General features: G+C 41.0%; 1 protein-coding gene across 1 annotated transcript in view; it reads right to left on the reverse strand.

The window, feature by feature from the left end:
* Nucleotides 1–12,391, reverse strand: part of MYO7B (myosin VIIB) — a 266,503-nt gene that overhangs the window by 127,629 nt on the left and 126,483 nt on the right. Inside the window, exons 9-13 of the mRNA XM_075340840.1 lie at nucleotides 11,321–11,474; nucleotides 11,020–11,096; nucleotides 9,629–9,748; nucleotides 4,340–4,482; nucleotides 3,238–3,448 (exon numbers count right to left, since the gene is read on the reverse strand). Coding sequence (XP_075196955.1) covers nucleotides 3,238–3,448; nucleotides 4,340–4,482; nucleotides 9,629–9,748; nucleotides 11,020–11,096; nucleotides 11,321–11,474 — 705 coding nt within the window. The remainder of the gene's footprint in view (nucleotides 1–3,237; nucleotides 3,449–4,339; nucleotides 4,483–9,628; nucleotides 9,749–11,019; nucleotides 11,097–11,320; nucleotides 11,475–12,391) is intronic.

Below are 12,391 nucleotides of genomic sequence, written 5' to 3' on the forward strand. Positions count from 1 at the left end.
ATAAAATAATAGGGTATATATACACTACAGTTCAAAAGTTTGGTGTCACCCAGACAATTTTGTCTTTTCCATGAAAAATCATACTTTTATTTATCAAATGAGTTGCATAATGAATAGAAAATACAGTGTGTCCATCCATATCCTGTCCACTGCCATTAACTTGAGAACGGAGGCAGCTATAGGCATAGAAGTGGTGACTAGGTATAGTAAAGTAGCCATGCGCTACACAATGAAACCACCTATAGCGCCACCTGGTGGAAAACAACGGAGTTAGCATTTTTATCCCGAAAACAGAACGAGATAGGGAAAAAAAGTGAATTAAAAAATTGTAGGGCATCATCAATTCAATACGAATCGACACCTTGCATACAGAAATGCTATGAATACCTGTGTAGATATTGCATTAAAAAACAAACGTTTGAAGCTAGAATAGTAATTTACCAAATTACCAATGTATAACGTGTATTTGTGTTTAATTTAAAGTTACCTTCATTGAAAAAAATGTGCTTTCCTTTAAAAAATAAGGAAATATCTAAGTTACCCTAAACCTTTGAACTGTAGTGTATGTGTATACATATATATATATATATATATATATATATATATATATATATATTTTCTATATATATATCAGGTTATATGGTTTGTATTATGAGAACATTATAAAAGAAATAATACTTTTAACCCTCCCCAACAGGGCAATTTTTCATTTTTACGGTTCCATTTTTTCCTCCTCGAGCCATAACTTTTTTATTTTTCCATCAACATGATGTACTGAAATTCCAAGTGCGATGAAATAGCACAGGGTTTCCATTCCCATTCGCTTGGTGCTTGCCCATACCTAGAGTGACAATAGCAAATTCCCAGGCCTAAGTTAGGTGTTCCCCAGTCTGGTGCTTTTTTCAAGAAAGTGGGGATGACCAAAGAATGGTCATTTGCAACCTTTGCCATACGAAGATCAGCAGGGGCTTGACCAATACCAGGGTGATCACCAACAGCATGCTCAGGCACAAGTCATCAAAGTACCCAAGTAGGTGAGCCGAACGCCTGGGTGCACAATCAGTGTATGCGGGTGACACCACTGATTCTTCCCCTGTGCTATGTGCTTGCCAGTCCCCTGTCCAGGATGCAGGCATGTCGTTGCATATTTGCAAGCACCATCAGCACCCAGGTCCAATTCTTCGTCCGAGCACAGTGGTCACCTGTCCCTACCCAAGGCCATGGAATGCAAAATGAAATACCCAGCCACCCAGACACACAGGCCCAGACACTAAACGGGGCACATTTCCAGACTGCTTGCCCTGGAAATGTTGCCTTTCAGGCTTGTGGATACTGAGGCTTTCCGCAATTTCGTTACGACACCTGTTCCTCGGTACTCAGTCCCCAGCCGCCACTATTACCCCCATTGTGTCATCCCCACTTTACACCAGCACATGTCCAATGACATCACTCTCACCAATGCAGTCCCTGGGAAGGTCCACTTAATGACTGACACGTGGACAAGTCATTGTGGCCAGGGACGCTACATATCCCTGATGGCACACTGGGTGAACCTTGTGGAGGCCAGGACCAAATGAGACCCTGGGATGGCACACATGCTACCAATGGAGAGGATTGTGGGTGCTAGTTCCATCAGAATTTGCTCCACTTTCTACACCAATTCTGGCACCCCCTCCTCTTCCTGATACTCCATCTCCGAATTGTGATCTCAAGACACGTAGTCCATATTAGTTGCAAGCTGGAAGCACTGCAGCACTGCCTCGGTGAAGTGGCAACATGCTTTTATTGAAACTAATTTTTTTAGGCGACAAACAGCACACTGCTGAACAGTTGCTGAAAGGTATAACAAACCAGACAGATCTGTGGCTCTTGACGCTGAACCTACAACTAGGCATGGTCATGTGTGATAATGGCCGTAAACTGGTAGCTCTGAAGCTTGGCAGCTTGCACATGTACCATACCCGACCCACATGTTCAACTTAGTGGTTCAGTGGTTTCTGAAGTTCCAGATTTCCCTGAGCTATTTACACTTATTGCATAGGCTTTCCCAGTCTAAGCGTCCCACACATTCAAAATGTGAAAAAAAAAATCTCAGGCTCTCCTCTATGTGTCTTCCAGTGTGTATTGCAGTCCATCCTTCTAATTTTTTGCAGGCCTTGTACTTAGTGCATAGGCTTCATGAGTAATGATGAGCAAACTTGCACATATCCGAGATCGTTAGGTTCAACCGAATTTTTAAAAAAAACCCGGCCGGTTCGGGCCCGGAATCGATCCAGAATATCTGGCCAGATGCCTGTGCCCATATAAGTCTAGGGAGACCAGAATCCGGTGCTGAAAAAAGTGGTAGAAGGGATAGAGGGATTAGAGCAGGGATTAGAGCAAGCGCTTTATACTTACCGATCTCTGCGAGGCGTACACTGCTTTCAAGTCCCTCACACTACTTCTAGGACCGCTCATTATATTCATGCATATTGCTGGTACACTGGCAATCCTGGAGTCTCTGATTGGTTGCAGTCAGACAGAACACCTAGCCTGTGTGACACCATGTCTTACTGCAACCAATAACAGGCACTGTGTGTGTCTAGATTGATGTAAAAATAAATAAATAAACAAATTGGCGTAGGGTACCCCTATATTATGACACCCAACACAGATAAAGCATATAGCTACAGGCTGCAGTCTCCAGTCATGTGCTTTTCTTGGCTGTGTATCAAAATAAGAGGGACAAATCACTTTAGAAAAACAGCGTGTGGTTCCCCCCCCCAAATTTTGAAACCCAGCCATGGCAAAGCTGACAGCTGGGGGCTGGTATTTTCAGGCTGGGGAGACCCGTGGTTATTGGGGCTCCCAACTTAAGCCTAAAAATAGCAGCCTGCTTGCGGTCCTTCTTATTTTGATACACAGTCACGATAAGCACATGGCTGGGGGCTTTAGCCTATTCCCGTAGGCTTTATCTGTGCTGGGTGTCATGATATGGGGGAACCCTATGCCAATTTATTTATTTATTTTTACATCAATCTAGACACACACAGCACCTCTGATTGGTTTGCAATCATAAAAATATGGCTTTATAAGCACTAACAAGAAAGTATCCATTTAGTCCAAAACAACCAGTTTTCTACACGGCGTTGAAAAAAATAAATAAAGGACTTTTTAATATATACAACAAAGTCTCTTTCTTATTAAACGTTTTGAAAAATATATGCGAAAAGAAAAAAGTAAATATAAAAACCTTACCTGTGGAAATTTACTTTCCTCATCGATGAGGGAGATGATGTTCATGGGTCGGAGTGCAATGATATCTAAAGCACGCTGGTTATCAGTGAAATCAATATGCTGCCAGGATATTTGTTCAGCATTGTATTCCTCTTGCTCAAGTTTAAATATATGACGTACAAAAAATTGCTGAAGATGTTCATTTGCAAAATTAATGCAAAGTTGTTCAAAGCTAGAATGAGAAAAACATTAGCAAATGATTGTAACAACTTTGTGAAAAAGTGCTCAACTTTAATGGAATATGTCAGAATGAACACTCCTCCATTCCTAGCCATAAAATGTTTTTATGGTTATGTTACTTACTACAGCTTTGGGGTGATTGGATTGAACCGAGAGGTTCCCGGGAAAGGGAACCTGTCACATCATAAAACAATATTTACCTGAAGATATAGGATTAATCTGAAGGTAAAAAATTCACAATACTGCTTGGCAGCATAACTGAAATTACAGCTACCAGGAGAACATTAACTTTTTTCTTCCCAGAAGCTGCTAGCTCTTAATCATTAGTGCATCCACAGAGTGGCTACAGTCATCACACAGTATACCATGAGTGGTAGGCACGAGTGTGTCCTGACAGTTTGATTGACAGTTGACATTGCAGTGCATCTGTGCAGAGCCAGCTGTCAATCAGTGTTGGGGCATGCTTACAGCTGCTGATTACAATGTATTGAATGGTGACTCTACCCGCTCCATGTATGCCCCCATAATTGTACAGTTTGATAACTGTAGAATAAGTTCAGAACTATCAATATCACCTTGAGGATATTCTGTGGATTACTTCCCTCTAAAATCCATCTAAAGAGTGAGAAACTATACAACTTCTAGTGGAAATACTCAACTTATGGGATAGATTGAGGATTTATCTTTGATTTTTTCCAAAAATTTAGTTCCTAAGAACAGAAATCTGTTCACACAAAGTAACTATCACATTAAGGTATATTTGCATAATATTTTAATATGCATCTATTTCATCTATGAATACTAATTAATCTAGCCTATAAATATAAAGAGTAAAAAAATATTGCTAAGTCTAGTTTAACTTTTTTTCATTAAAGCAACTTACCTATTTGTGTTAAAATGTTCAAAGCCAAAGATATCTAATAATCCAATAGACCTTCGCTCAGTCCCAAGTTCTTTAGATGATGGTGTGAAAATAGCTTCATTAATTTTATTTACTATCCACATGAACATTCGACCATAAATACCCTGCAATAGAATTAATTATTACAATTATTTTCTCAAAAAAGTACTTAAAAGACAGTTGACTTCCTTGACATTGTCCTTTCAGACTGGGGATAGTGATCACAATCTCTGTACAATAATATGCTGGAACTATATAATCACCAAAAAATAGATATCATCACTGGTGTCCAATAGTAACAAATATCTGAAACTAAATATACAGGGGGAAGGGATTCATAATATTTTTTATACCAGTTTTCGAAAGTAGAAAAATTTACAAATCAAAAATGTGGCAACTTTTGATGTTTTTTTTGCCAGCCCAGCCACTTTTCGTAAAAGCAGATGGAGCTTGATGGAGGGGGAATTGCCTGCAGAATGGGTTAACGTTATAAGAGAACTCTTCACCAGCCTATAGCTGTAGTAAATGTTACATATTTTAACACAGATAGCCCAAAATGTGTGCCAAATAGCATTAAATTCTGTTCTGTGCAGGTTGTCATGTTTAACAGAACAGGAAGGAAGGTCTAGCATGAGCAGAGTCCTTAATCTCATGAGTAGGTATGAGTTGCATAGGCTGCCTATATGCAGAGATGTAGTTACAATTAAAAACCTGAGTACATGTGCCTAAGGTAGCAGGAAGTAGGGGGAGGTGTATGGATGCTGCCAGATTACTTAGCAATCTGGCTGCAACATGAGAGCAGGGAGCAGAATACCCGATCTAGATGCACATCAAGATCGAAGGGTTGTGCATACTCGTACAATGGTATCTATCTGTGCCTGAGAAACAGTATCGGCACTCAAAAGAAAACACTCTACCGTACCCTTCAGTGGTGCTCAGAAATTGTAAATAGAAAGACTAGAAGATTATTGCTATCACACAATAAGCGAGGAATTGGGATGTTCATAAGTATGTAAAAAAAGGGAACTAATCACCAGGATTTTCGTATATAAACTAAAACCAGTGCTATACTGGCAGTATCAGGCTTATTCTCTACATACCTTTAGTGGTCAGCTCGGATGTTTAGGTTTTGAAATCCAAGAAAGTAAAGTTTATAAAATTAGCAGGTTCTTAAGTGACAGCAGCTGAGGGTCAGATATCTGGGGGATATGCATACTTATCCTCTCCCCCTGTTAGAATTAGCATAAGTACTATACCATCGATTTACTATTTCACTAGCAGGACCTGTGTGAGGTCATATCCATGTGACCAGAAGGGGCAGGGCCTCAGCCAACAGAAAAACGTTGCTTCCTGGTATCATCTTTGTTGGCTGAGGCCCTGCCCCTTCTGGTCACATGGGTATGGCCTCACACAGGCCCTGCTAGTGAAGAAAAGTTAAATCGATTGTATAATGCTTATGCTAATTCTAACAGGGGGAGGGGATAACTATTAATACTCCACCAGATAGTATCTAATTCTCAGCTGCTGTCACTCAAGAAGCTGCTGATTTTATAACCTTTATTTTCTAGGATTTCAAAACCTAAACAGCCGAGCTGACCACTAAAGGTATGTAGAAAATCAGCCTGATAGTGCCAGCATAGCACTGGCTTTTGGCTATATACAAAAATCCTTCCAAAAGCAATAAAATAAAGTGATGAGGGGGACAAAAAGTTATTTGCCATTTCATATCTACCAGTGAGTTGCCGCCATTCTTTCTTTTTTGAAGCTCTTTTTGGATTCTCACCTGTTGGCAGAGCACCACGGAGATTGGCTGGAGGTCCGTGTTCCACGTGAAAACCACAGATCAGTGAGTACACACCTGGGCTTGCAGTGCCTAGCTTTCTTTTCTTTTGACTATTTGAAAAGTTTTGGCACAAACTGAAGCTGCTCTAAAGTGTTGAGACTTTTGGCATTCTCACAACATTTTTGCACGGCTCAGCCCTGCTTGTGTCAGCCCTATTATGCCTAGTTATTACAAGCTCCGTTGAGCAGGCATAGAGCAGTGCAGGACATTTGAGCTCTGCTGGAAACCAGGTCACAGAGTTATTATGTAAAATCACATATATTACTATGTAGATATATGGCAGAAGATAACATTAATCAGGCAGAGTTGTGTACAGGAGTATACAGTCTACAGAAGAAGACAGTGTATTGTAAACATAGATTAGATTGATGATGTGCTAAAGATGTATGGTGGATGCAGGTGAGCTGAGCACAGTATAGTGAAGCTGTGTTGCAAGTCTGTGCTATTTTTTTTTTTACATATTCATCAGTCATATGGCTTCCTGATTATCCCCAACTCAGAGAGATGGAAACTATCAGGATCCCACAGAGGTGAGAGGAAGGGATCTGCAGCCCTAAGGAGAAGCAGGGTGCTGCTTGTACTGTAGTTTTAGAAGTGTAAAGGCCCATTTACACGCTAAGATATCGCTAGTGATATCGCTAGCGAGCGAACCCGCAACGGTCATTTGTGCGTCACGGGCAAATCGTTGCCCGTGGCGCACAATATCGATAACACCTGTCACACATACTTACCTTCCTAGCGACATCGCTGTGGGTGGCGAACAACCTCTTTGTTAAGGGGGAGATTCGTGCGCCGTCACAGCGACGTCACACAGCGGCCAACCAATAGAAGTGGAGGAGCAGAGACCAGCCGCATTAACGAAACGCCCACCTCGTTGCCGGAGGATGGAGGTAAGCTGTTGTTCGTCGTTCCCAGGATGTCATACATAGCGATGTGTGCCGCCTCAGGAACGATGAACAACTTATGTCCACAACGACCAGCGAGATTTTGAAAATAAACGACGTGTCAACGATCAACGCTTAGGTGAGTATTTTTGATCGTTGACACTCGCTCAGAGCTGTTACACGCAACGACGTCGCTAACGACCCTGGATGTGCGTCACGAATTCCGTGACCCCAACGACATATCGTTAGCGATATCATTGCATGTAAATGGGCGTTAAGAATGGGACCGTTCATTCAGGAATGTAAAGCTTCATGCAGTAAGAGGCAGTTAAAAATGAAAAAAACAAAGACAATAATTAATCTTTATGTTGGGCTTGGTCTGTATCTTGACAAAAAGTATGTGTTGATTTTGCTTTGTGAAGAATACTGCAATTACTATTAATGAAAAGTTAAAAATGCACCAAAATGCCAATTTTATAAATTCTTAAGATCATATTGAAGTTTGTTTTAGAGTTCAGAAGAAACTAAGAATAAAGAATATTATTTTCGGGATGTTACTAATCATGTTAACTACTATAGAAATGTTTTATTTTTAGTTGTAACACTTTTTCCTTCAAAAACGAGCATTTAGTTTACTAATCATTTGAAACAATTCAAAGAAAATAATTGTAATGAATGTCCCTGAAAATGTTTGCAGAATGGAAATATATTTGTTTAGATGTACTCCACCCAATAAGCAATTTTAATATCTTGGTCAGATCTTTAGTTCTATGGTAACTTATAAGGGAACCTGTCACTAGATTCTTGCTTTCTGAATCTACAGTTAGGTCCAGAAATATTTGGACAGTGACACAATTTTCGCGAGTTGGGCTCTGCATGCCACCACATTGGATTTGAAATGAAATCTCTACAACAGAATTCAAGTGCAGATTGTAACGTTTAATTTGAAGGTTTGAACAAAAATATCTGATAGAAATTGTAGGAATTGTACACATTTGTTTACAAACACTCCACATTTTAGGAGGTCAAAAGTAATTGGACAAATAAACCAAACCCAAACAAAATATTTTTATTTTCAATATTTTGTTGCGAATCATTTGGAGGCAATCACTGCCTTAAGTCTGGAACCCATGGACATCACCAAACGCTGGGTTTCCTCCTTCTTAATGCTTTGCCAGGCCTTTACAGCCGCAGCCTTCAGGTCTTGCTTGTTTGTGGGTCTTTCCGTCTTAAGTCTGGATTTGAGCAAGTGAAATGCATGCTCAATTGGGTTAAGATCTGGTGATTGACTTGGCCATTGCAGAATGTTCCACTTTTTTGCACTCATGAACTCCTGGGTAGCTTTGGCTGTATGCTTGGGGTCATTGTCCATCTGTACTATGAAGCGCCGTCCGATTAACTTTGCGGCATTTGGCTGAATCTGGGCTGAAAGTATATCCATGTACACTTCAGAATTCATCCGGCTACTCTTGTCTGCTGTTATGTCATCAATAAACAACAGTGACCCAGTGCCATTGAAAGCCATGCATGCCCATGCCATCACGTTGCCTCCACCATGTTTTACAGAGGATGTGGTGTGCCTTGGATCATGTGCCGTTCCCTTTCTTCTCCAAATTTTTTTCTTCCCATCATTCTGGTACAGGTTGATCTTTCTCTCATCTGTCCATAGAATACTTTTCCAGAACTGAGCTGGCTTCATGAGGTGTTTTTCAGCAAATTTAACTCTGGCCTGTCTATATTTGGAATTGATGAATGGTTTGCATCTAGATGTGAACCCTTTGTATTTACTTTCATGGAGTCTTCTCTTTACTGTTGACTTAGAGACAGATACACCTACTTCACTGAGAGTGTTCTGGACTTCAGTTGATGTTGTGAACGGGTTCTTCTTCACCAAAGAAAGTATGTGGCGATCATCCACCACTGTTGTCATCCGTGGACGCCCAGGCCTTTTTGAGTTCCCAAGCTCACCAGTCAATTCCTTTTTTCTCAGAATGTACCCGACTGTTGATTTTGCTACTCCAAGCATGTCTGCTATCTCTCTGATGGATTTTTTCTTTTTTTTCAGCCTCAGGATGTTCTGCTTCACCTCAATTGAGAGTTCCTTAGACCGCATGTTGTCTGGTCACAGCAACAGCTTCCAAATGCAAAACCACACACCTGTAATCAACCCCAGACCTTTTAACTACTTCACTGATTACAGGTTAATGAGGGAGACACCTTCAGAGTTAATTGCAGCCCTTAGAGTCCCTTGTCCAATTACTTTTGGTCCCTTGAAAAAGAGGAGGCTATGCATTACAGAGCTATGATTCCTAAACCCTTTCTCCGATTTGGATGTGAAAACTCTCATATTGCAGCTGGGAGTGTGCACTTTCAGCCCATATTATATATATAATTGTATTTCTGAACATGTTTTTGTAAACAGCTAAAATAACAAAACTTGTGTCACTGTCCAAATATTTCTGAACCTAACTGTATATACTATGTGTTTAATTCTTGTGTGACTGCAACACTATTATTTTATAACTTATTATGTTATTGATTTACCTTAGTGAAAGCATCTCTGCTATCGGAAGCCCTTGAACAATTAAGAGGTTTAGAAACACTGTCTCCCCGAACTATTATGGTGTGTCTGGTAAGGCAACTTTTTAACTCCATTTGGTCCACCTAATTAAAAATAAGACAAGCAAAATTGGTTAATACACATTGTAAGATTCTGACTCGCTTGGGTGAATATTAAAGGGAGACACAGGGAATGTTTCTGTTTAAAAGCCGGCTGGCTTATTCAGTCTTCATAAACTATGCGGTAAAACAAACTCAAAACAACCTTCTTTGGCACAAGGATACAAACTGAAAATAACAAGTCCATATACAGTGTGCCCACCCATATCCTGTCCACAGCCACTAACTCTAGAACGGCGGCAGCTATAGGCATAGAAGTGGTGTCTAGGTATAGTAAAGTAGCCATGCGCTATGCAATGAAACCACTTATTGCGCCACCTGGTGGAAAACAACGGAGTTAGCATTTTTATCTTGAAAACGGAACGAGATAGAGAAAAAAAGGGAATTAAAAAATTGTAGGGCTTCATCAATTCAATACAAATCGACACCTTGCATACAGAAATGCTATAATATGAAACCCATGACACCCCCCCAAAACATTGAATGCTGGTCACGCATATGGCGCTCAAAGTGGCCACAGTCAGCTGAAATGCACATCTGGACTCTGGACAGCATACTGTATCTTGCTGCACATTGTGAAATATGGTAGATGACACGTTTGCACAAGCACCTGTGATACGTCGTCGTAGATCCTGCAATGTTGGTGGAGGGGTCGCATACACCCGTTGTTTGATGTGACCTCACAGAAAGAAGTCCAATGGAGTCAGGTCAGGTGAGTGTGGAGGCCACTCCACGCAGCCACCGTACCCAATGACTTGTAGGAAGGTCTCCATGAGGTATCGCTTCACATCCGCAGCCTTGTGAGTTTACATGTTCTAATCATAGCATTTCTGTATGCAAGGTGTCGATTCGTATTGAATTGATGATGCCCTACAACTTTGTAATTCACTTTTTTTCTCTATCTCGTTCCGTTTTCGAGATAAAAATGCTAATGCCGTTGTTTTCCACCAGGTGGCACAATAGGTGGTTTCATTGCGTAGCGCATGGCTACTTTACTATACCTAGACACCATTACTATGCCTATAGCTGCCGCCATTCTCAAGTTAATAATGGTGGACAGGATATGGGTGGGCACACTGTATATGGACTTGTTATTTTCAAGTTTGTATCCTTGTATCAAAGAAGAAAATAATTGGAATGAATGTCCCTGAAAATATTTGCAGTCCTACATGAGATATAACATATGAGGATATAAAGGTGTTCAAAGGGATATGTAAAGTATATATTACTACGGAAAACAATGGTTTCCTGGTTACCTCAAGCACAGTAGCCACAGTGGACAGATGTATGGACTCAGGTACTTCACAGCCATCATTATTTCCAAACATTGCACCTACAAATAAAATACATATTACATTTATTGTTAAACATACCATACATACATTTGATATAGAAAGAAATGCATGCTATACATGGCTGTACTTCAAGATAGAAAGAAGTAACTATATCAAGAATATAAGTATCAAGACATATCAGTACATACAGCAAGTATTATAAAATGTTGGTTATATGATATATCAAAACAATCAGACGTATTTTTTACAAAAAAATGCATACTTTGGAAGTTAAAATTGCCCAGATGAAGCATAGCTGCCAGCAGTCTATTAACATTCATTAGATCTTGTTCAGAAAAAAGAAGAATCTTCATTGCAGAAAGGACTTGTGTGTAGTCTCTGGCATCATCACGTCCATCACATTCTGTGCAGTTACCCTAAAGGAACAGTAAATTACATAGGTGATTTTACTCAATGGGCGGTAATTCATCAAAACTTCAGATTATGTCTTCATTTCTGTAAAAAAAATTGCATGTAAGTGGCTTCCAAATACCTGCTTTTTCCCCAATATACAAGTGTATCTCAATAAATTAGAATATTATCAAAGAGTTAATTTATTTCAGTAATTCAATACAAAAAGGGAAATACATACATTATATAGAGTCATTACACACAGAGGGATCTATTTCAAGTGTTTATTTCTGTTAATGTTGATGATTATGGCTTACAGCCAATTAAAACCCAAAAGTCATTATCTCAGAAAATTAGAATAATTACCACAAAACACCTACAAAGGCTTCCTAAGCATTTAAAATAGTCCCTTACTCTGGTTTGTCGCGGGCGGGGAGGGGACGCTGCGCTCACCCACTGCTCGGGTCCGCTGCTGCTGCTCGGTGGTGGCTCGAGCGGTGGTCCGGATCCCGGGGACTCGAGCGGCGTTCCTCGCCCGTGAGTGAAATGGGGTGGTTTGGGTTTAGGGATATTGTCCGTGATGCCACCCACGGTTGTGGTGAGGTTGTGACACCACCGCTGCTCTGGACGGGGATCCCGGGAGCGATGACAGGGAGCAGCTTGGATGTTGGTTCTCCCCTCCGTGGGTAGGGGGTTGGTTGTCCCGGGGCACGGTGAGTGAGTAGGGATGGATTAGATGGCAGGCGGGTTACGGGGCCTGGTGAGGTGCAGGGTCGCGGGGGCAGCGCTGTGCCGCACGGCACGGTGGTACTCACTCAGCCAGTAATTCACACGGAGTCTCTGGTCAAACAAACGGCTGGATGGACGGGTCCCACAGGCGGCCGCGGTTGTTTCTGCTCCCGGTAGGTTGATGGTGACTGCCTTTCCCTGCACCTGTGTTGTG

This window comes from Anomaloglossus baeobatrachus, chromosome 3 (assembly GCF_048569485.1).
Source record: "Anomaloglossus baeobatrachus isolate aAnoBae1 chromosome 3, aAnoBae1.hap1, whole genome shotgun sequence".
NCBI classification, from domain to species: Eukaryota; Metazoa; Chordata; class Amphibia; order Anura; family Aromobatidae; genus Anomaloglossus; species Anomaloglossus baeobatrachus.